We start from the raw sequence: 24980 nt of genomic DNA, 5'->3' as shown, positions 1-24980 counted from the left end.
GGTGAGGCAGATCAGTCGCCGGCTTCTGGCTGGCCGCTCACTGCGGCTGCTAGCCGCTCACGCTGGCTGCTGGCTACACACGGTAGCCCATGGCAGCCCACAGCAGTAGCGGCTGCAGCCTACACCGTCGCAGCGACTCAGGGCAGCCTAGCTCCAGGTTGAGCTGTTGTGCAGCATCTTAGCTGTAGAGGGCAGTGTCACTGGCCCTCATATGTGGGATCCAAACCAGGGCCCTCTGGCGTCCCAAGCCAGTTCTTAACCAACGCGCCACTCGGCCGGCCCTAAAGAACATTCTTAAAAGCAGCCAGGCAGAAAAAAAGGGAACTTTACTTTAAAGGGAATAATGCCCAAAACTCAGCTCTCATCAGGAACAACAGAATACTGCCTTTAAAATGGCAATAAAAGGGCAGCCAGTTAGCTCAGGTGGTTAGAGCACAATGCTCATAACACCAAGTTTGCCCGTTTGATCCCCGCATGGGCCACGGAGCTGTGCACCCCACTAGATTGAAGATAACTACCTGACTTGAAGCTGATAGGTCCTGGAAAAACACAGTTCCCCAATAAAATTTCTAAAAACATAAATAAAATGGCAAAAGAAAACCCCAAAACAAAACCCAACCCCAAACCACCTGCCAGCTGAGAATTCCACTCCCAGTGAAAACATCCTTCATTAATGCAGGTGGAATAAAGCCATTTTCAGGCCCCAAAGCTGAGAGAATTTCTTGCTGACAAACCCATAAGTCCAGGGAGGTCCTCTGGATGCACGTTTGCATTTTAACAAGCTCACTGTCAGTTGAGCCTGCAGGAAGGTCTGCTGAGCCACTATGGCCTTGCTTCATGTGTCAGTTTCGTAAAGTCCAGTGACAAATTCTCTTGCCTCTGTACATTGTTTTGTCTACGCTGGTGGCTACAAGGATTATCATCGCTAACACAGAATCACTTTACTAGGCTGTGTCTTGTCGGCAATGGTTCTCCAATTCCCCCAGGTATCACAACATGGAGATGCGGGCCCTTTTCTGTGCCTGGAAGGTTTCCTTGGACAAGGTTTAAACATTCTTGTTTTCTTAAAAGTTCTGGTTTTCTTCTTCAAAGACTCAGACATGTCCTGCCTTCTCTGCCTGCGTGCCTTCACCCTTCAGGGTCAGTCCCTCTTCATCCTCTTATTCCGGTGTCAAGTCCCTTTCTCAAGCCTTGCTCGCCGCAGTCTTGGCACTTCCACTGTATTCTGCAGTTCCAAAATCACTTTTTTTTTTTCACATTTCCTTCCTAAATTCAAGCTGCTGTTTTCAGTTGTCTCTTGCCCACTTCTGTCCTTAGTTTTTGAATGTCTGATCCTAGATTGTTTTCACAACTTCAAGTGGTGTTGGGGACAAGTCTTGCTGTATTCCTGAGCTTGGCTGGTTTCCTGTCCACAGTAGAGGACCACAGTCTGGATTAGCCCTGGTCTCTTCCTCTGCCGACAAGGACACCAATCCCATCACTGGGGTCCCACCCTATGACCTCATGGAACCCTGTCACCTCCCAAAGGCCCCACCTCCTAACACCATCCCTCTGGGGATGTGGGAAGACACATTCAGTCCACCAAGGAGATAGGTTTTCCTGTCTGCCGCTCCCAGCCACCTCCCAGTTGGTGCTGTTTGGTGCGCTCAAGACACACCATCCTGACGCAGCTGGTGCCTGGTCGAGAGGACACGCTGTTAGTTAGCGCTTCAAAGGCACAGTGTAGTCAGCAAGGTGACCTGCTGCCCTTCCATTCCCGTGTCTGTGACCTCTCCCCTTATCATTAGGTTGATGGTGGTTTTTCCCACTTACCCCCCAACAACATGACCAAACCTAGCTCTCACAATGTAGTTCTGTTACTTTGTTTCTTACCATCCATTTCTCCCTGGCTACCCCCGCCCCCTCACATTTTTTGTCACCACCTCCTAGTCTGTCCCTTCCCAGGGACATGTACGTGGGCATCTGTGCTGCTGCCCCTCTCAGCCAAGCCTCTGGGAAAAACTGAGATAACACACTTGGAACTGATTTCATTTTATTTTTTTAAAAAAAGCCCCTAAGTTCTATGGCTTCCAGGAAGCATCAGAGAAACGGAAGTGCCATTTCTGTACACTTTGTAAAGCAAGACCTAGACGCAAACGCCGCCGCCGGCACTCCAGCTGCTCCGCAGGCAGCACGGCGGCCTCCAGGGGACCCGGAGAACCCCCCTCTCCTCCCACAGCCCGCGGGCTGTGAGGCCGCCGCAACTGCGGACTGGGATGGGGCTTTAAGGCGCTTGTCTCCCGCCGCTCCGCAGCACTGAGTGTGGGCACAAGAAGCTCCAGCCGAGTGCCCATGCGGATGACCGCCCTCCCAGCTCCAGGAGTAGGTGTGGCAGGATACCTGCGGGCCACACGGCCCCCCCAAGCTTTGGTGCAGCATTTTGTTTGGGGGCGCCTCCCCCGGCCCAACCTTCCCCTTTGGTTTGGGGAGGCCCAGGGCAGGCGCACCCTCGCAGCAACGCCCCACAGTGCCCCCTCGAGAAAACGACCTTTGGATTGAGCGAGACAAGCTGGACTTTATGACACTAACAGCGCACGTGGCCAGGGCCTCCAGGTCACACTACTCACTTCAGCAGACACAGTGGGAGGGGCGCAGGGCAGGCGGCCGCTGTTTTTCTTTTCCTCGTTTTAAATAGTTAATGCTCTTGGAGGGGAGGACTAAACACAGGTGTAGAAATTTCGGCCGAAGTCTTATGTGAAGGGAGCGATCCGTGCGGGGCGGGCGGGCGGCTCTGAGCCCGCCTGAGTCCTGGCTGTGGCCACCGCGGGCCAGCTTCCCCAAGGACGGCGGCGGGCGGCGCAGAGTGAGCGCCGCCGCCAGGATCACTTGTGTCTCTGCAGCGATTTCCTCTTTCTCCTCTTGAAGAAACAGCAGCACCTGGGGCGGAGGGGGCGGGGTGAGGGCATGAAAAGTGAGGCAAGTGGGTCCAAGGCGTCCCCGCCCCCAGCTGTTACCCTGGCCTTACTTGGTGTCGTCGGCCACCTCCACCTCTGCGGGAGCTGTGATGGGGGCGTTGGAGTGACCAGCGGTGGGGTCGTCTGCATTCAGCTCCCCGTTGGTGGAGTTCAGTGCCTGGGTGGGGGATGGGGGGCCGAGGGCAACAGGGGAGTCACGTGGGCTGTGATCGCCACCACTCCCCGCCCCGCCCCTGGTTGTTGGGGTCCTTGGCCCCGCTCCTCACCTGGTTTTTGCTATACAACTGGGCTTTGTCCCGAGGCTGAGTTTGCGAGGGAAGGTCGGTGTGGACTGTGCCGATGGGCGTGGGCTGCAGGGCGGCAGGACGCGACGCTAAGGCTGGGAGCCATTGCAACCCCACAAACCATGGTCCCAACTGAATCCGCACCAAGGCTCCCAGTGCCTGGGTCCTCATCCACTATCTGGGTCCTCATCCACGTTCAGGGCCCCGCCCCCCACCCAGGCCCCGCCCCCACATACCAGGGGCTTCCCGGCCCAGTCGTACTCATAATCGAACACAAAGCCGCTGCGGTCGAAGAGGTCAGTGAAGAGCTTACGCAGGTAATCGTAGTCGGGCTTCTCAAAGAAGTCCAGGCGCCGCACGTAGCGCAGGTATGTGGCCATCTCCTCTGCAGAGAGCCGGCAGGGCGGGGGTGTGGACATGGGGGGCAGACACAGGACACTGGGAGCACCGGGCAAGGGGGCAGCCCTCACCTGGGAAGCTCTCACAGAGCACCTCGATGGGCGTGGCCCGCTTGGTGTCCCCTATCTTCTGGTAGCGCTCTTTGAGCGTATCCGCCTGCAGGGAGAGCAGTTAGTGTTGCTGCTGGCAACCCCAGCCCGCCCACCCCTGGCAAACCCCAGCCCACCTTGAGCCCCTGCCAGGGCAGGCTGCCGCGCAGGAAATACATGAACATGTGGCCCAGCGCCTCCAGGTCGTCGCGACGGCTCTGCTCTGCGGGAGGACAGCAGGTCAGCGCGGCCCACGCGCCCCCCCGCCCGGCCTGTGCGCCGCTCACCCTTGCCCAGATGCGTGTTGATGCTCATGTAGCGCGCCGTGCCCGTCAAGCTCTTGTGTTCGCGGTACGGGATGTGCTTCTTGGTCTCGGGGTCAATGTACTCCTTGGCCAGGCCAAAGTCGATGATGTGGATGGCATGCTGCCGCTTGCTCCCCGGGCGCCCCACCAAGAAGTTCTCAGGTTTCACATCGCGGTAAATGAGGCTCTTGGTGTGCACGTACTCCATGCGTGTGATCTGGGGGCAGGCCGCAGTGTCTCCACTGGCCCAGGCCCCACCCATACCTCTCTGCCCCGGCCCCCACCCGCCTAGCTCTGCCACCCACCCCTTCCCCAGCCCAGGGTCCCCTTATCTGGGGTCCCGCAGCCCGCACCAGCTGGATGGCGATCATGAGCACCGTCTTGAGCGTGAACGTGCGGTCGCATAGGTCGAAAAGGTCCTCCAGGCTGGGCCCCAGCAGCTCCAGCACCATGGCATTGTACTTCCCGCATGGGCCAAAGTAGTAGACCTGAGGGACGCCCTCTGGGGGCGGAGCACACAGATGCCTATGGCAGACTGCAGCGAGCCCCCACTGAGCCCCGCTGACCCACTGAGCCCCGCTGAGTACCTGCGGTGCTGAGCTGCTTGTAGAAGCGGTACTCCAGGTGCAGCTGTGGTGCCCGGGACTTGATGGGCTCCTGGAGGGCCAAGGCATGAAGTGGCGAGTTACCTGGAGTGTGGTACCCTCCTCCCCTCCTCCCGCCCCAGACCCCACCAAGATGGGCCCCACATGGGGACAGTATCTGCTGTTGTGGGGAAGGGCCCATACTCACCAATTTGATAGCTACATATTCATTTGTATAGAGATTCTTTCCTGTGGAGGAGAAAGGGAGTCAGGACGTTAGGGCCACCTGTCCCCCATTTACCCTCACCTCAGCAGGCAAGACACCCTGAGTGACCCACTGACTCCAAGGGGTATCTCCTGTTCCCCAGCAACGCCCCTTGAGCTTGGCCCTGTCTTCCCAGATCCTAGGAGTAAAAAGGATGCCCGCAAGGGACCTGCACCCAGATGTAGGTGTCCCCATCTGCCCTGTACCCTCACCTCCTGGGCCCCCACCCTGCCTTCCTGCTGCCTTCTCCTCCCCAGCTCTGACTCGCCTCCCTCTCTGTGTTCTAGACCCCAGCCCAGAGCTCACCCACATACCTGCCATTCCCACCTCCACCCACCCAAGGGGCCGTCCCCAACTCCTCACCTGTATAACCCGATTCAGTTCTCCCATCTACAACAGTGAAAATGGAACAAAGACCCTGCGACCCACAGCCCCTCTCAGAACCCACTGCAGCAAACCAGAGATGTCCCTGACCCCTAAGCATCTCCCCTCCCCCATGTCCACCTAGCAGTATGCTCAAAGCCTCCTAGACTGGAGACTGGAGGTGGCAACTATTGGGTCGTTGGGCAAGTCATGACGGATTTTTGCACTGAAAAACAGAGAAAAATACTTTCCTGATGACCCAATAGCTTGGACCAGCCCATGTCCCCAATCCTGTGCTCATCCAGAGGGTCCATCCCACCAATGGACGCCCCCCTGCTTCCCCTCCTCACCCCCTCGCTTGGTAATGCCAGCACCTTCCTCCCCCATCCTCACCATGGCTGTGAAGTAAGAACCCCTGGCCAGAAGCCCCGAGGGAGGTTTGTCATGGCATGCAGAGGAATACCCCTAGGTGCCCTGCGTCCTCCTCCTAGAAGACCACCCTGGTCGGTACTGGGACTTCATGCTGGACCCCATGGCAGCCATGTCAAGTAAGACCCTGCCCACAGACTGCCAGGCCATCTTCCCTGGGCAGCAGAGCCTGGCAGGCCTTCCAGGTTAGAAAGAACACCTGGGGAAGGCCTTGCTGAGCCTACCCACCAGGTCCTCCAGGTGCCCAGAGAGAAAGAGCCACCAATGTGCCCAACCTCACGGAGCTGCACAAACATGAGTTCCAGAACCTGATGAAGTCCAGTTTTTGTTTGTTTGTTTGTTTGTTTTTTAAAGATTTTTTATTGGTGAATTGGGGGGATGGGAACAGTGCTGGGAAACTGGGGGAAGGGGGACAGACAAGTTGCTGTCGTTTTGTTCTTCAGTCTAGTTGTGGAGGATGTTGCTTCACTGGCCCAAGTTGGCACCATCATTGCGCTCTTCCCGGGTGAGGCACATCCATCGCCGGCTTCTGGAGGCTGCTCACTGCGGCTGCTGGCCGCTCACGCTGGCTGCTGGCTACACACGGTAGCCCATGGCAACACACTGCCACAGGGACCGCAGCCCACGCAGTCGCCGGCGACTCACAGCAGCCCAGCTCCAGGTTGAGCCGTTGTTCAGCATCTTAGCTGTAGAGGGCAGTGTCACTGGCCCTCATATGTGGGATCCGAACCGGGGCCCTCTGGCATCCCAAGCGAGTTCTTAACCACCGCGCCACTCGGCCGGCCCTGAAGTCCAGTTTTTTACCTGTTAGTTCCTAATGCTGGTGGAGCCCCAGATGGTCCAGTCACCACTGCTAGGTCACCTGCCACACAAACAAGGGGCTGCCCAGCCCCTCATGTGCATTTGTGAGTTACTGTGCACAGTGCCACGTACACTCACACCATCATCTCTGGTCCAGTGGCCTCTTCCAGCACTGTCCTGTCCTGACTTTGTTCTGGGACCTCCTTTGCTGGGTCCTGAACGCCACAAACACAGCCCCACACCGTGTGCCCACACCTCTAGGTCTCAGCTTACTCTCCATTCTGCCAAAGCTGGACAATCTGGGTGACATCTGCACTCCAGCCGTTCCTGCCCCACTCATATGGCAGCAGTGACACTATGTTCAATCTTACAGGTTGAGGCCAAGGTTCCCCACTGTGTTAGTCTGCCCCACTGGCCCCAGTCACTGCCTCATCCCAGTGGGTGCCCAGCAGTGGGACTATATTCTGCTGGGCAGTCACTATTCTTAGGCCCTGGTTCAGAGTCGGCTTGTCAACTTCCCCTGAGCTCTGCAGGTTGTCCTGGAGTCTGCTGCTGGAGGAGGAGGTGACATCTCACACTGAACTGTCCCATCCAGCCCTGGGAATGAACTTCTCCCAGCCATGTGTTTCTCAGAGTAGAGGACTTGTGCAGCCTTTGTTAGATTTATTCTATAGGCACGCATAGGCTTTGGCACTCACAGATTGGCACTGTTTTTACCTCTTCATTGTCCAACTGTTTGTTGCTTGAGTAGAAAAATACAGCCAGTCTCAGTGCTGGTATGACCAGCAGCCTTGCTAAACTCATTCTCCTCTGCTTGCTTACTGAGATTATTCTGGCTTCTACATGGGCATGATCGGAAACTGGTCAGTTGTATTTCTTCTTTTCTAATCTCTTTACCCTTTATTTCCATTTCTTGCCACTGTCCAGAAGGGGTAAGCGGAGGTATCTAATCATTATAACATAAGGCTTTTCAGAGACATGGTTAATTAGAAAAGAACGCCCCCTTCTAGTCCTGGTTTCTGGGTTTTGACTAAAAATAGGTGCGCCTCTTGTATTTTTACCCCGCCATTTTATTATGGAAGTTTCAAGTACAGAAAATGGAAAGAACTGTGCAGTGAACAGCCATATCCATACCGCCTAGATTACACAGTGAATTCGATACCTGTTCTATTGCACATCTATCACCTATGAATCTCTGATTTTAGATAAATGTCAAAGTTGCAGACATGAGTACCTCGCCCCTAAATACTCCAGCCTGCAGGCCAAGTTCAGTGTGTACTTATAGTTCTTGTTTGTCCCATGGGAGATGAAATGCACAAGTGAAGTATGGCATCTGATGAGCTGTGGCCAGGGCATGATTCTGTGCAACCCCCACCCTTACTAAGACCAGAGACCACCCCCACTGCTTACGCCCCTTCCTGGTTCCCACCATCTGCACCAAGGTGGAACCATCCGGCATGTTCTCTCCCCCTGGCTCTTTCACACGGCACTAGGCATTCAAGATTCCTGTACTGAGGCGTGTCCATGGTTCCTGTTGACAGCTAAGTGGTGCCCTACCCCATCACAGGGACATACCCAGTTACCATGGGGGATACCTGGGTGGTTTCTGTTTTCTATTACAAGCAGAGCTGTAGTGGATATTGCCTACGGGCCTTTCTGTGGGCAGGCTGGTTGCTTCTCCAGCAGGTTTGCTGGCTCATCTGCAAATATGGGGCGTTACTCGGTGGGTGCCTTCCATGCTCCCAGCCATTTGTCTGTCTGCTCAGATCTCATGCCCAGTTTTAAGTGTCTGTCCTTTCATTACTGAATTGTCATTCTTTCACGTATCCTGGACACCAGCACTTTGTCAAACGGTGCTCTGAAAACACTTCCTCCAGTCTCTGGCTTGCCCATTCCCACTCTTAACGATGTTTGTGATAAGCAGATTTTTTTTTAAAGATTTTTTTTATTGGGGAATTGGGGGAAGGGGAACAGACAAATTGCTGTCCTTTTTGTTATTCAGTCTAGTTGTGGAGGACGTTGCTTCACTGGCCCAAGTTGGCACCATCACTGCACTCTTTCCCGGGCGAGGCAGATCAGTTGCCGGCTTCTGGATGGCCGCTCACGGCGGCTGCTGGCCACTCACGCTGGCTGCTGGCTACACACACGGTAGCCCATGGCAACCCATTGCAGCAGGGGCTGCAGCCTATGCCGTCACAGGCGACTCACGGCAGCCCAGCTCCAGGTTGAGCTGTTGTTTAGCATCTTAGCTGTAGAGGGCAGTGTCACTGGCCCTCATATGTGGGATCCGAACTGGGGCCCTCTGGCGTCCCAAGCCAGCTCTTAACCAACGCGCCACTTGGCCGGCCCGATAAGCAGATGATTTAAACACTGATGAAGTCTAACTTATCCCCTATAGTACTTGGTCATTTTATTCTGTTACTTGTTGAAGAAACCTCATTTTTTTACTGCACGTGAGTTCTGGGAAAGACCAAGTCCTTTAGGTCCAGCCTCAGATTAAGGTGAGTGTGTGTATAAGCGTGTGTGTGTGCACGTGTGCACTTAGGCATCCGGAGTCTGCATGTACAGACTCCTGGGGAAGTGGAGGGCTCTGGGCACCAAGAGCTTCACTAACACTCAGGTTAGCAATTTCAGTTGTGCATGCAGAAGGTGAGTCCGCAAGGCCTGGCAGAGAACCACTCCTGAGGGGCTGTGAGCAGGAGGAAGATTCCGGGGGCTGCACAGATGGGAAGACACTGAAGCTGCAGCCGTCCAGAGTAGGGCAGCCTTCTCCCTGCTCTCCCCTGATGTTAGGCTAAGAACCCAGAAAGCCCACACGTGGCGAGAGAAGCGACCCCAGCCTTTGAATAACATCTGTTCTCAGCCTGTCCCAAAGAAGCCAAAACCAGTCCCTGACAGAGTCAAGGTAAGTCATCAAGACAAACTTCAATCCAGACTTAAAAGTCTGTGACACGTGGCACCCACAATGTCCAACATACAATAAACATTGCTAGGGGTGGCCAGGTGGCGCAGTTGGTTAGAGCGCGAGCCTGAGCAACAGGGTCACCAGTTTAATTTCCACATAGGTGAGTGAGCTGCGCCCGAGCTGAGCTGCGTGCTCTTAACAACAAGGTTGTCAGTTCGACTCCCGCACGGGATGGTGGGCTATGCCCACCTGCAACTAGATTGAAAGCGGCGACTGGACTTAGAGCTGAGCTTGTGCCCTCCACAACTAAGATTGAAGGACAACCTGACTTGGAACTGATGGGTCCTGGAAAAACACATTGTTCCCTTCCCCCAATTCCCTAACACTGTCCCCTTCTCTAATTCCCAAATAAAATCTTTAAAAACAAAACAAAACATTGCTAGACACATGAACAAGAAGAAAATAGGACTGTAACAAGGAAAATGAAAGTCAAAGGCACCACAGACGTTGGCATTTCTGAGAGCTACAAGTACATTCAAAGATTTAAATGTAAAGGGCAAAATGAATGAGCAGATGGGAAATCTCAAGAAATAGGGAAGCCAAATGCAAGCGAAAAATATTGTGTATGAAATGAAAAATTCACTGAAAGACTCCAACAATAGATTGGACACTGCAGAAACAAAGAAGGGTGAACTTATAACAGGGCAATAAAAACTGTCCAGACCGAAGCAAAAAGAAAAAGGCTGGCAGAAAATGGAAAAGAGCTGGAGCAACCTGTGGGACAGCAATAAACACTCATAACATATGTGTAATTGGAGTCTGAGAATGAGAAGACAGTAAAGTGAGGCAGAAAAAACATTTGGAGAAATAATGGCTGAAGTTTTTCCAAATTTAATAAGAAAGTGCAATATACAGATCCAAGAAGCTCAATGAACCCCAAGCAGGATAAATACAAAGAAAACAACACCTAAACAATGGAGAATGAAAATCTGAAACCAAAGAAAATCTTCAAAACCACCAGAGAAAAAGACACATTACATACAGGGGAACAATGCTCCACATCAGTCATCAAGGAAATGCAAATAAAGCCCACAGCGAGATACCACCTCACACCCACTACCATGCACTGCCTGGAAAAGCCCGACAACCCCAGTCGTTGGTGAGCGTGTGGGATGCCCAGAATGCCCAGACGCTACCCACAGGAGTTTAAGGCTTACTACTGCTCTGGAAATCGGTCTGGCAGTTCTATCAAGACTTACCTCCCCCCAGGGGCCAGCCGAGTGGCTCAGTTGGTTAAGAGCTTGCTCAAGAGTGCGAGCTCTGAGCAACAGTGGTTCGAGTCCTGGCCTGCTGAGCTGCCAATAGGTGGCAGGATGGCTCAGCTAAAAAAAAACAAACAAAAAAACAACAAAAGACTTACCTCCCCCCGTGACCCAGTGCTTTAACGAAAACACTCGTACGTAAGACTCGGAGAAGGAAGTGCAGGGCAGTTTTATTCACAATAGCCAACACCTGGGCACAGCCAAATGTCCTTATGCAGGAAAACAGATGAACAAACCAGGATGCAGTCACACGCTACCGACACACACAACAACATGGAGACTCTCAAAAACAGTGAGCAAAAGAAGCCAGGAGGAAAAGAACACATATCTCAATTTTCAAAAAATGTTTTAAGCCAAAAGCTGCTACCCACCATGGCCCGCTACACACCCTCTCATCTATGCAGACCTGTACTGTTTAGGCTGCTGCTCCAGATGCTGAAGGACAGAACCTATGATGCCATCTGAGTCCCCAAAGCCATACAGGGCCCCCCAGGCTGCAGGTCAGGACTGGGCCCGGGGGCATGTGTGTGTTTGGAGGTCTGTGTGTGCCTGCATGTGTGCATTCACACACACAGATACCCTAACAGAGCAGCAGGATGGCTCCATCCAAGGGAAGCTGGAGTTGGCTGCCATGCTGCTAGGGCCCTGCTATGCAGGCCAGGCAGGGAGGGTGCCTGTCTGTCCCGCACCCACCCGCCCACCAAGTCTCAGTGACTGATGTGACGGCCCTGCCCACCAGCAAACAGAGTTGGGCACCCAGCCCCTGGTGGTCCATGGGCTCAGAAACCCCAAACCTGGAGCCGCCTACAGCTCCCGAAAGCCAAGTGCTAGACAAGTAACTGAGCTTGCAAGTGCTCCTGGACCCACCAGCTTAGAACTGACAGTTTCTGTGTTGGCCCTCCTGTGTATGAGCCTGGACCCCCCAACAAAACTGTTCCTCAGACACGCAGGGGTGAGGTAGGGAGTCCACTCCCTGTGCACAACATCCTCCTCAGGGAGCAGAAACTCACACACTTACCTGTGTCCCAGTCCCGATAATCAGAGGGGCCACAAACCGGTTGGTGGCCTTCCTTCTCCCCTACCCATCAAATGCAAATGACTGGGGCTCACCTAGCCGGAGCTCCCCGAAGTTGCCACAGCCTATCTTCTTCCCAACCCGGAAGTTGGGGCCCACCATCAGGACCCCCGAGCTGGTCCCTGTGCTCCGGACGCTGTGGCTGGTCCGGCCACCGGTCTTGGACATTCTCCGGCCCTCCTCCGACTCCCCTTTCCCTCCTTTCTTGTCAAAATCCATAAGTTTGTGGTACCCTGGCCTCTCCACGGTGACTCTGCTGCCGTACAAATCCCGGGTCTGTGGAGACCTGAGGTTGCGGGCGGCTCTTCGGAGCTAGTACACCATGGCACCTGGCAGACTCCTGGCTAGTGAGACGCGGGCGCTTGTGAGGGCCAGGCCTTGGTACTCATCTCGGTGGCCTCAGGGTCTCGCATAGGGAGAGGACACATTCTGCTGACAGGTCCCGCTGCCTCAAATCTCGTGGCTCCCAGCTGGGGGCAGAAACAAAAGCACAGGTTAGAAGGCTGAGATCCACTCACCCACTTGCCTGCCCAAGACACAGCCTGGAGATCAGAAAACAACCCAGTAGGGCGGCATTAACTGGCGGGGCTGGTGCGGCAGGCCAGCATTCTGGAAAGATCTCTAAAGATTTAAGTGTGACCTGGCTTTTCATGGGACAGAGGCCACTGTGAATTCCAGTGTCAAAGTGGTGTGAGTCGCTTACCCACAACACAGCTGAAGGACAATTATGCTGGAAGGGGTGATGGCTAATCAAATGACAAAGGCCCCAGAACCAGATGGGAAGCCCCAACCTAGGTGCAGAGAAGAGTGAAAGCCACCTAGCCCACGGTCCCTTCCTCCAAGCCACAGGGTCACTCCTCTGAAAAGGGAAGAGGACAGATGGCAGAGCCGGGAGACAGGCCCCCACTGACCGAGGGCCTAGCCAGCTGCAGATGGAGTCATAGTGACTCGGACATGGTGACACCATGAGGCCTTGGGGGTGAGGACTCCGGGGGAACTCAACACATGACCTGGGGTTCCTCCACCCTGAGGCAGGACGGGAACCTGGGGATGATAAGAGGGCACAAGAGTGGGGGCCTCTGAGAATAGAGCCTGCTGTCAGACAAACCCTTGGCTCCGGCTCTGGCTCTGGGAACAGCCGGCTCCGAGCCTCAGTCAGATGGGGCAGACACCCCACAGGGGGAAACCCTGGCCACTTGCTCATGGAGAGGTGGGACCACACGATGACAGGGACCCAGGGGTATGTACACATACCCCAGGTGTGTGTACATGCCCTCCTCCTGTGCTTGCACACCCACATGTATGCATACCCCTACACATGCACATACTCTCCCATGCTCACACACGTGCACACCCCACACGTGTGTCCTCATCCTCCCATGCTTAGCAGTACTCTCCAGAGGGGCCACGTGTATAACCAGGCACCGGGAGGGGTCTGACCCGCAAGTGAAGCTCGAGCCTAGGCACAGCCAATGTGGAGAGGGGACGTGGCCCCACAGAACATGGAGGCTCCGGGTACATGTCGGAACCACCTGGCTCCAGCGGGCTTCAAGGAGACCATCAGCCAGCTGAGAAACTGAAGATTCTGGCACACGTGCTGCCCCACCTGGGCTCAGCCCACACGTCCCCAACACGACCCCAGTGACCCCAACTGCAGTGCATGTACCCAGGCCCCATGAGGTCCCCTTACACAGAGCAGGTATGCAGACACCTGTGGGTCACTGCCTGCAGGGGACAGTGGGCAATGGGAAACAGATGAGAGACCTGACCCCTCCCCAAGGACACCAGCCCCTGCTCACCCCACAAATAAGAGCAGCCTCCCCAGACCCAGTGGGAGGCACAGACTCGCCAACACTCTGGAAGGTGCTGCCCCACCACCCACTGGCCACATGGGGGTATGCTGGGTTCTCTCCCACAGCTCTGAGCCAGACGGAACCTGCGGGGGCCGGGGGCGGTGTGGAAATAGCAAGAGCAGATCATGCACTGGCCTTGGCCTTCAGGAAGAGGGCCCCAGGTAGGGCTAAGACCGTAGCCAAATGCCCACCCGGACCAGGGAGCCAGCAGGGCACAGCCCAGCACACCTGGGTGAAAGCAGGTGACCCAAGGACTCTGGGGAACAGAAGTGTCTGACCTCTGCTCAGGCCCAGGAGTTAAAAGTAATTATGGGGGAGGGGGCCTCCCATCCCTCACTTGGCCTCAACCCCACCAATACAACCTCCAATTCCATCCCCGGAGCCTGCCCCACGCAGGGCAGGCCCTCCAGGGGCATGGGTTCTGCATGCATTCTTGTGGCCAAGTTCAATTCCATGCTGACATGGTCCCCAGGGGGGTGGCCCCTGGAAGCTGCCGTCCTGCCCAGGTTCACATTAAGTGGGTCCTACAGAGCTGGCTTCCAGGTCAGGGCCGTGCTCCTCTGCCAGTACCTATCTCAGGTGAGTTACCTGCCCTGTTCTTTTCGGGGTCCTCCATCTTGTCAGGGCCAGGGGTCAGCTCCCCTGGCGGGGGCCCCAGGGACCCCTTCTCTGATCATCTCCACTCAGTGATGTCACAGTCCCTGACTGACATCACCAGCACAGCCCAGGCCCAGAGCAAGGGCAAGTCTGGGGCAGGTGCGGTGGTCTCCCTCCCTGGGGTGTGGCCCCTCATAAGCCACCTGGCTCCACAGTGCATGGTGGACCCCGCTGCAGGTGCCGCCTCGTAAGCACCCGGACTCAGGTGATCCTAGCTATCCTAGCTACAGCCCACATCTGCCTGGGGCTCGGTGACATATCGAGGTAGGGTCTCTTCCCCAGGATTCATCTAGGCCCAGCAACACAGTGTCCCCAGGAGCCATAAGTACCCCATGTGCCACGTCCTGGCATCTGCACACCGCTCCTTCAGAGGGACCAGGACCCTGGAGAGACACCCACCACGGGGCCACAGCTGTGAAGTCCAAGAGCACTTGCAATGTCATGTCATGGCAAAGAAGAAGTGCCCCAGGATGACTGCACAGAAGCCTGCCTGCTCAGCACTTGGTACGAGGTCAGTGTCAAAATGGATTAAGCAGAAACAGGTCATAATACACCGAGTTACAGATGAGGGAGAGGAAATAGCACCCCCCGCCATCCCACGAAGGTCGGGGGGAAACCTCCATCAGCGGGCAACACAGAGCTGAATGTGCCAAGGAGGTGGCCCAAGGTCACTTGTCAGTGATCTGGGGTGCGGGTACCAGCCGGCACCGCCCCAGAGGGCATGCCCAAAATTCTAACCCGGACCAGCTGGGAGAAAGGAGGCTGGTCTGTGAGATAAGACAGTTGTCATGCGCCTGTCACAGAAGGCACCGGAGGGTGGACTAGATGCGCTGATGCTCTTGGGAGAGGGCTGGAGATTCATAGGTGATAGTCATAGGTGGCAGGTTACTCTCACAGGGTTCAGGAAAAGCAAGCATGGCCACAGTTGGCAGTGAGCCCATGAGGATAGAGGGTACTCAGGTACTTTCCATGCAAGCTTTTGAAACGTTTTCGAAATTAAGATGACAAAAAGGCGAGGTTGCTGCTACAAGCTCCACAGCCTCAGACGATGACAACCAAATGTCAAGTGACAGTCTGGGTAGTAAAAGCGCATCTTCCAGACACTGAGGACACAGGAGTGGCCCCAGCGTGTGACGGCATTGCCTGCAGGCGCAGTGGTGACCAGGCCGTGGGCTCCACAGAGAAGCTGCTACAGTGTTACACTGAGCCCATGGGAAGGGGCTGAGTTTGTGAAACAAATGTTGGTAACTTGGCCTGGCCCAAGGGAGTCACTGTACTTTCTCCACATTTGGGCGCATTCAAAAATTTCCCCCTAAAGAGCTGAAAGGAAAATGAGGGAGCCCGGCAGGGGCAGGGAACCAAAGCTCCTGCCATGGGAGACAGGGCTCAATGACAGGTTCTGGTGTCACTGCCTGCCGCTGGTATGCATGGTCCTGGACAGAGCACATGTGGAACCTTCCATCATCTCAGAGTGCACTTTTGACAGCGCTAGCCTCTCCCCACAGCCTCCACAGACACCCAGTTAAACCCTCCTTCACACCTTCACACTGAGCTAACTGCCAGTCGAGGGGGCAGGGGTGTCCCACCCCACGTCGGTCCCTGAAGGCCCCTCATCCTGGTCTGTCCAGGCCTGTCCCAGGTATGCCTGCTGTCTGATGTAGCTCCAGCTCCAGCACTGTATCAGTCTTGGTGTGGGCTGAGATGTGTCTCCAAGACACATCCTAACCCCTGGCATCTGAGCATGTGACCTTATTTACAAGTTAGGGTGGGCCCTAATCTGTGACAATGGAGGTAGACGGAGAGATGCAGCCACAAGCCAAGGAACTCCAGCAGCCACAGGAAGCTGGAAGAGGCAAAAGGATCCCTCCCCGCAGAGCCACGGGAGGAAATGCAGCCCTGAGTTACCTTGATCTTGGACTTCTGCCTCCAGACCTGGGAGAAAAGGGGACAAAAATGGACTTCCCAGTGGAGACGCCTGACCAGCACCCCGGCCAGGAGATGAGGGTCAATGTCAGCCTTGAGAAGCCACGGGACCAGCAGAGGCCCTGACGTGACGAATGAACAAGGCACATTCCTCAGTGCAATCACGAGAAAACACTTGAAACCCCAGATTGGGGATGTCCTGCAGGACACAACGGCTCAGAGCGTCCATACAGGAGAGGTATGGAAACCGTCTCAGCAGGAGGGGCCAAGGGGACATGACCACTGAGTGTCATGTGGGATCCTGATGGGGACCTGGGGCAGAGAAGCCATCAGGGGAAACTGAGGAAATCCAAGTAAATATGGACTTTGGTTATTAATGGTGTCTCAGTCCTGGCTCATCAGTTGTGACAAAGGTACTGCACTGACGAAAGTGTGAATAAGGGGACGGGGCAGAGGACACAGGGGTCTGCACCATCGCAGTGATTCTGTGCATCTAAAACTGTCCTAAAATAAAGTTTATTTAAAAAACCCCGAGTGGTGCGTTGGTTAAGAGCTCGCTTGGGACGCCAGAGGGCCCTGGTTCAGATCCCACATATGAGGGCCAGTGACACTGCCCTCCACAGCTAAGATGCTGAACAACAGCTCAACCTGGAGCTGGGCTGCTGTGAGTCACCGGCAACGGCTTAGGCTGCAGCCCCTGCTGCAGTGGGTTGCCATAAGCTATCGTGTGTGGCCAGCAGCCAGCGTGAGCAGCCAGCAGCCAGCAGCCACCGTGAGTGGCCGTCCAGAAGCCGGCGACTGATCTGCCTTGCCCGGGAAGAGCGCAATGATGGTGCCAACTTGGGCCAGTAAAGCAACATCCTCCACAACTAGACTTATGAAAAGGACAGCAATTTGTCTGTTCCCCTTCCCCCAATTCCCCAGCGCTGTTCCCATCCCCCAATTCCCCAATTAAAAAAAAAAATTTTAATAAATAAAAATAAAATAAAATAAAAAACCCCAAGGTGGCTGGCCGAGTGGTTCAGTTGGTTAAGAGCTTGCTCAAGAGTGCAAACTCTGAGCAACAGGGTCGCCGGTTTGATTCCCAGCCCGAGCTGAGCTGCCGCTGAGCTGCCAACAGGTGGCAGGATGGCTCAACTAAAGAAAAACCCCAAACCTCCATCTCCTAGTGGCCTCCCTACCCACCACTCCACATGGTGGCACACAGGCATGCCCCTCCCTCAAGCACACACACATGGTGCCCACTTGGGCTCCTTACTCAAATGTCCGGTGAGACCACCCTTCCAGCCCCTCACACACCCTCAACCCTGCCATCCCCTCCACCTCCCGCCATGGAGTAGCACATATGCAGTCACGGTGTGCCTGCCCCAAACTTGAGCTCAAGGACACAAACGCTTTTGATGCAGGTACCAGGCAGCAACTCAGAGACTAATGAACACATGATATGAAGCAGACCAACAAATGCAAGAGAAAGTGGGCAAAGCTGCAGGAGATGCAGCCAGCCTCCAGGAGGCACATCACTCTAACATGACTCACAGATTAAAGCAAGAGATGCTCTTACTTCTCTGCCTGTCAGAATAACATTTAGTAGTGGTGACAGCGTGAGGAATGGGGACTTTGATTTAAATGGAAACAGTCGGGTAGGTAAATGAGGCTCTCCATCCAGGCCACACAACCCAGAGAAATGGTGCAGGACTAGGGACAGCCACATAAGTGCTGCCCTGTTGCCCTCTCAGCTTGTGCATAGAAAGGAAGTGGCCCCACAAAGCCGTGCAGGAAGTGATCTCTGGGGCTGGGGTTCTGCACAGGCCCCCCCCCACCTTTTCCATACCTGAATCCCCTTTCCTCCCTCCCAGTGAGCACCTGCAAACTTCACAATGCAAACAATGCTTCTGAGTTTTCTAAACTCAAGACACTGGGGAAAAGGCAGATGAAGAGGGTGCTCTTGGCAGCCTCCTGCCTCCCCTCTCAGAGCTGTCAGGGCAAGGTGGGTGTGAACAGATGCGAAGCTCAGGATGTGCAGGGTTGGAGGCCTCAGGGCCAAAGCTTTGGTGGGAACTTTGTGGGAGGAAATGAAAGGGCCCCCAAGGTACCTGCAAAATGGCCAGAATGCACAAAAAGCTACAATGCCTAGCTTCCCAGTTTTACTGGGGTGGACCTCACGTCACCTCCTGCCCAGAGGACCTGACCATCTGCAGGAGGGCAAGGGGGAAAGGGCTGGCCAGTTCCCACAGAGTGAGAAGGTACCCTTCAGTTCAGACTCGTCCCCCAGAACTGGGTACATCACTGGACTGAGGACCAGGCCAGGAGGGCCAACCACTGAGTCAACTCAGGTGACACAGGGGCAGCCGCCTTAACGGAAGGGAGGCCCTGCCCACGCCAAGCAAAGAGGCCTGGGCACTCACACCAACAGTACCCTCCTGAGGGGCCCCCCTCCCCTGAGGTCCCCAACCCCTTTCCCCAGAGCAGAATCCTCACCCAGAGTTCTGGAAGCATGGATTCAGGACTGGACTGGGCCCTGCCTGGGCTGACAGGTGGGAGTGGGCACAGCCTGGGATGGAGGAGGCCCAGGGCCACTCCCCAGGGGATGCAGGACCACATTGTGTGCTGTGTCCCACTTATAAACACACTCATGTTTTCAGGTGTCTGGAAGGATCTCAAGTGTGAATGGTGCCCACCTCTTGGATGTTGAGTGGTTTTTCAAAAGCATTCATTACACCTTGCTGTAATTTTCACTTTCTTCAATGTGCACACTTTACTGTTTGCTACTTAAAAATACGAAGAACAGGATGTTGGTTTTGTGGTCTCACTCACCAGGGACACCAGGTCCTTTCAGTCAGTCAAAGATACCGGACACACTTCTCAGGAGAGCAGTAAAGGGTGCTGGGCCCCAAAACTCGCCATGACCAAAGGCCACAGGGAGGCAGACTGTCTGTAAAAGTCTCAAAGTGCAGGACCCAGCCCAGTGCACCAACACTGGCTTTCTGGAGAGTGCAGAGTGGCGGACAGGCAGCCTTCCTGAAAACTTGTCAGGGTTTCCAGACTCTGAGGAGGCAGAGATGCCACCATAAAGGCTCAGAGCCCAGCCCAGGACAGGCGAACTGACCCTCACCCACGGTGGTGGGATGTAAAATCGGGCAGCCACCATGGGAAACAGTCAACAGTTCCTCAAAAAGTTAAGTATGGAGACACCAACGGCACAGCAAATCAGCTACTCAGTGCACACCCAAGAGAACCAAAGACACATGTCTACACAACACTGTGCACAATACTCACATGGCATGATTCACAGAGGCCAAAAGGTAGACAAGCCCAAAGGTCCCCCAGCTGGTGACAGACTAACACAACGTGGTCCACCCACACACTGGAGTGTTACTTGACTGTGAGAAGGAGGGAGGCGCTGACACTCGCCACAACGTGGATGGACCTTGAACAGACAGTGCTCAGTGAGAGAAGCCAGACACACAAGGCCACTCAGTGTGTGATTTCATTTATGTGAAATGTCCAGAACAGGCACATCCACAGCAGGACGTGGGTTAGTGATTGTCAGGGGCTGGGGGAGCTATGGGGGTGACTACAAAGAGGGATGGGGTCTCTTTTGGGGTAATGGTATGTTCTGGAACTAGACAGAGGTGCTGGTTGCTAAACATTGTGAATGTAGTAAAAATCACTGAGGAGTCCATTTCAATGAATTTTATGGTCTGTAAATTACATCTCAACTAAAAGGGGAGTGTGTGGTATGCCAATAAAGCTGGTTAAAAGGCACTGTGAAGCCGGCCAAGTGGCTCGTTGGTTAAGAGTTCGCTTGGGGGCCGGCCGAGAGGCGCGTTGGTTCAGAGCTGGCTTGGAACGCCAGAAGGCCCCGGTTCGGATCCCACATTGAGGGCCAGTGACACTGCCCTCTACAGCTAAGATTGTGAACAACAGCTCGACCTGGAGCTGGGTTGCCATGAGTCGCCTAAGCTGCAGCCCCTGCTGCAGTGGGTTGCCATGGGCTACCATGTGTAGCCAGCAGCCAGCGTGAGCGGCCGTCCAATGGCTGGCGACCAATCTGCCTCAGCCAGGAAGAGCACAACGATCACAATACCAACATGGGCCAGTGAAGCGACGTGCTCAACTAGACTGAAGAACAAAAGGACAGCAACTTGTCTGTTCCCCTTCCCCGATTCCCCAACACTGTTTCTGCCCCCAATTCCCCAATAAAATCTTGAAGGAAAAAAAAAAAAGGCGCTGTGAGTATGCGGCTCTGGCTGGTGGCCTTGAGAAAAGGGCTCATCCCTGTGCAGATCAAAGTCCGCTGGAACGCAGGATGACTGCCAGAGCCACACCTCCTGCCCTTGGACCTGTGTTGAACCAGCTTCTGTCACAGAGGAATCGAGGCGTGTGCCCACAGGAAGTAACAGATGCAGAAACTGGTGAGATGGTGGGGGGAGGAGGAGGAGGGGCTCTCGGCTGCCTGAGAAGAGGACACCAGCCTGTCAGCCTCAGCCCTTCTCAGAGGCCCTGGGCAAGACCCAAGGGGACACAGAGGTCCCCCACAACCATCCAGGACAGGCTCAGCCCCCAGGTCCTGGGGCACCAAGTCCACACAGCACCTCCAAGTGCTCTAAACCTGATCAGGGTGACTGCATGGCTCCCAAGCACCTGTGCACAAACAGGGTTTACATATCAGGAGGCTCAGGGAGCCAACCCCTCAGGGCCACACTAGTGGCCCAGGTAGAACTTAAAGACCTGGAGACCACAGAGCTGCCCAGCCCTGTCTCCGACTCATCCTGGTGAGCAGGCAAAGCACCCCACCTTGGTTTCTGAGATCAGCCCCAGGGTAGAACAGCCCCCAGTGCCCAGAAAGCTGCATCAAAATCACTGAGAATCCAGGTTCCTGGCTCACTGCTGAGATGTTGCTGCAGGTGGCCGGGCAGGGCCTGGGGACCTATGCCCAGTGAACACCAGCAGCTGGGCTGGGAGCCACCACTCAAGTCATGAAGGTTCCACTTTCCACCTGGCCAACCAGCCACATGCCCCAAACCAAACCCCCTTAGCCTGGCACACCCAGGGTGCCCACGCCAGCCAGAAGCCCAGATAAGCAACTTTTAGAGTAAATGTATCCCATGCGGTATTCGGGACATACTTATACTAAGCAATTTTGGGTTGTTTGCCTGAAACTAAATTTAGCTGGACGCCTGCATTTTTATCTGCTTGTCTGGCTGCACCTACACAAAGCTGCCCTCCCCCGGCACCCTTGGGCTGAAACCTGTGCAGGAACACACAACCCACAGCAGCTGGCAGACCTCCCAGGACTCGCTGGTCCCAAGGGCGCTGTTTTCTACTCAAAAATGTGTATTTCTTAGAACCAAGCATTTCCAATGAAAATTTAGGGTCCAAATGGCAATGAACCCTGAGCATAAAATGCACACCCAAAAAAGAAATAATAAGCTGTCTCTCACCCATCACATGTTTAAATGATATTCTAGACATATCGAGTTAAGTAAAATATATTAAAATGATTTTCACCTGTTGCTTTTTGTTTTTTAACGAGGCTACTGGCATACTGTTCCTCTGAAGCACTCATCGCTGCCCACACGCTGGGTACTGTTGTGACCGTATCACACAGGGAAGTGGAGGCCCCGAGCTGAAAAGTGCCTGGCATCCCATCAACATCCCGGGAGGCCTAAAGACTGGAGGCTCCTGGCCACACTGCACCCCGCACCCACCTCCCTGCCCTGCCTGCTCACCCTTGGGTTTTCAGGGTCCAGAAAGGATGGATATGCCAAGGCAGGGACCAACTCCACCACAACCACAATTATGAGGGGCCCCACTGCTCCTGAGGTGGCCTGGGATCCAGGAGCAGCGGCAAAGTTAACCATGGGACAAAGTGTCCCATGTGTCCCTAGGGGAGATGCCACTCTCCCTAAGGTCAGCCTCGCAGGGACCTTGCTCAGACCCATCAGTAAACCTGCAAAAACACAAGGGACTCCACAGCTGTCTGGGACGCCTCTCAGCTGGCTTGCTTCCCAAATTACTAGCTGGTGTGCTGGCTCCCCCCAAAACTGGGATGAGCACATAGGAAGGCTTACAGTGAAAAACAAAACAAACAAAAAAAACCTTACCTGCTTCCTCTTGCAACCCCGATATAATTACTATGTAATTAGGAGAGTCAGATGGAACCAGAACTGTCAATTCAAAGAAGTCAGTCTACACAGGGTTTTGTCGTCACCGTGAAGGGATGCCCGGAGTCAGGTAATGAAATGCCTGTCCCATCCACTTCAGAGAAATGAAAGGAATCAGAACCAGACAAGGAGGCGCTTTACCAGGGCAGACTGCCAAGTGTGCACGGAAAAACCAGACCCATGCCCAAGGACCACTGGAGACCCCCAGGGCTCTCCCCCTCTCCTGGGGCTGAGGGTCCAACCAGCTTCTTCCAGATCTCCCTCTACCCCGGCCACAGTCACACCTTCACCTGCCGAGGGCAGGAGACACAACTGGCCCCCAAACCTGGGATCTAGCTCACCCCCAGTGCCCCTAGCAGCTACCCCATTCTGTTCCTTGGAGGCAGGGCCACAGACACCTGGAGTCCTGGAGACTCCTGGGGGCGCTGCATCAACCCCACCCAGTCCCCTCCCCTCGCCCTGCAGAGTCCAGAGTGATTCCTTTCTCAGGGCACAATTTGGTGGAAATACATGCAAAAAACAGAAACGAAGTACTGACAACAGCGGCAAACTTCCCCCTTTCAAACCTATGGGCCAGCTCACAATTTGTTCTTCTCACAGAGATGACTCCATTCTCCCATGATGGCCACCCCATCCCTGATCAGAGGAGCTCCCCACAGGTGGCAGGCGATTTGCCCCCACCCGGATCAGAGCCTTTGTGCTTCCCCACTCATCTCACACCCATGAGCTACTGGAGGCCCTGGAGGCTGGCAAATGCCAACTGAGCCTGTCCGTGTCCCCGGGGACAGGAATGGAGGACCCAGGAATCTGGAGCCCCACCCCCAGAGTTCCAGACACTTGCCAGGCCTGGGTCCCCCGGTGGAAGGGAGTGGAGAGAAAATGCTGGACTCCACCTACAAGCACGGAACCCTCCAGGGCCATTTCCTGCAAACAACGCGGGAATAACCCAGCTGCCCCAGAGCCTGCCCAGGACGACAGCTTGGACATCACCGCGAGGCTTTCTCTCAGGTCCCCAGAGCCTAACGTGAAAGCTTCCCCTGGAAGAAAGTTGGGGCAGAGGGAACAGGGAAAGAGCCGTCCCTGGCAGGGCAGGGATCAGTGTGGCCACCAAGAAGGCACAGACCTCTCACCACCCCCTCCCAGATCTGAAGTGTTTCCGGAAAACAAAGCCAGAGGCAAGGGCGGAAGGGGGAGGGCGCAGCCAAGCTGAGAGCCTGAGCAGCACCCCGCAACAGGTCACCCTGGTCGAGACCCTTCTTTGCTGCACACCCCTTCCCCACCTCAAGGCTCCAGCTCTTCCCACAAGACCCCTCAGTACCACGGTGGGGGGGGGGAATGTTTGCAGTGGGCTTGGGCGGGGGGGCGCAGTGATAGGAGAAGGTGAGACAGTGAGGGACAGCAGGGTCTGGAGCGAGGGATCAGTAGTAAGTGCGGGCAGCTAGGCCTGGAGTGAGGGGTCAGTGGGGAGCAGCTGGGCCTGGAATGAGAGGACAGTGGGGGAGAACAGGATCTGGACTGTGGGGATAAGCGGGAGTGAGAAGTGGCAAGGCCTGAGTTTAGCGGTCACTGAAGGGGCAAAGTGTGGAGTGAAGGGAGTAAGGGGTGAGGGATTGGGGTCTAGAGTATGGGAATCAGTGGGCTGTAGGGGCAGTGGGGTCGGAGTGTGGGAGTCACGGGGGTGTTGGGGCAACGGGATCGGAGTGCGGAGTCAGTGGAGGTGAGGGGTTAGCAGCAGGGTTCGGAGTGCGGGGGTTCGCGGGTTGTACGGGCAAAGGAAGCTGGGGTAAGGGGGTCCAGGGTGCGGGCTGTAAGGGTAGAGGGGTCTAAGGTGGGGGGATTGGCGGAGTGCGGGGATCCTGGGGTACTGTAGGGGCGGCGGGGTACGGGAGTCCACGGAGGTGGGGCCGCAGGGCTGGGCGCGTGGCCGCGGCAGCCGGCGAGAGCGCGCGCGTCGTTACCTCTCGGCCTCCGCCGTGGCCGTGGCCCCGCGGCCGGCCGGCCGGGCAGGGCGGCCCGGGCTCCCTCAGCAGCGTGGCGTGGGCCCCCACTCCGGTTCCCGCTCTCGCTCCGGCTCCGGCGCTTGTTCGAGCATCCGCTCCCGCGCCGCCGGACTCCGCATGTTGGGCGCGGGCCGTCCCCGCCGCGCGGGCGCCCGGCTCGCCCGTCTCGTAGCGTCGCCGAGACCCGCGCTTACGCCGCCAGAGTCGCGGGGAGGACCCGGCGCTCACTGCGCAGCCGCCGCAGGGCGCGCGCTGACGTCACAACGCGGGGAGGGGCGGGGCCCGGCGGCACGCCCGCCGCTTTGCGGCAGCGGGTTGCGCTGCTGGACGACCGCCGCGCTTTGCGGCCGCTTCAGGGTATTGAGGCCGCTGCCCGCGGGGCCAGCCAACTCGCACGGATACGGGGGCGCGCGCGCGCGCACGGGAAGGGAGATGGGCCAAGTCCACCCGTCGGGGGGCGGTGCTCCCGCCCGGTCCCGCCCCGCCGTTGCCATGGTGACGCGTGGCCGTCTGTCCCGCTGCGCTTCTGTTACGTCACGGTCTCGCCACCTGACATCACGGCCGGGCGGCGGCGCGGGGCGTGGTCAGCGCAGAGACTGATCGAC

At 55.8% G+C, this 24980-nt stretch overlaps 1 protein-coding gene across 1 annotated transcript; it reads right to left on the bottom strand.

Moving 5' to 3' along the window:
* Window positions 1–1243: 1243 nt before the first annotated feature.
* On the bottom strand, window positions 1244–24605 carry CSNK1G2 (casein kinase 1 gamma 2). Its single transcript, XM_019657468.1, has 12 exons — window positions 24334–24605; window positions 11811–12245; window positions 4824–4864; window positions 4619–4688; window positions 4385–4533; window positions 4014–4248; window positions 3864–3949; window positions 3709–3793; window positions 3475–3623; window positions 3221–3304; window positions 3005–3111; window positions 1244–2916 (listed from the first exon to the last, which is right to left on the bottom strand). The coding sequence occupies exons 2-12, from the start codon at window positions 11992–11994 to the stop codon at window positions 2862–2864; spliced, it is 1245 nt and encodes a 414-aa protein (XP_019513013.1). The 5' UTR covers window positions 11995–12245; window positions 24334–24605; the 3' UTR covers window positions 1244–2861.
* Window positions 24606–24980: the final 375 nt, after the last annotated feature.

This window comes from Hipposideros armiger, unplaced genomic scaffold (assembly GCF_001890085.2).
Source record: "Hipposideros armiger isolate ML-2016 unplaced genomic scaffold, ASM189008v1 scaffold_275, whole genome shotgun sequence".
NCBI classification, from domain to species: Eukaryota; Metazoa; Chordata; class Mammalia; order Chiroptera; family Hipposideridae; genus Hipposideros; species Hipposideros armiger.
This window is presented reverse-complemented; position numbering and strand designations above follow the sequence as displayed.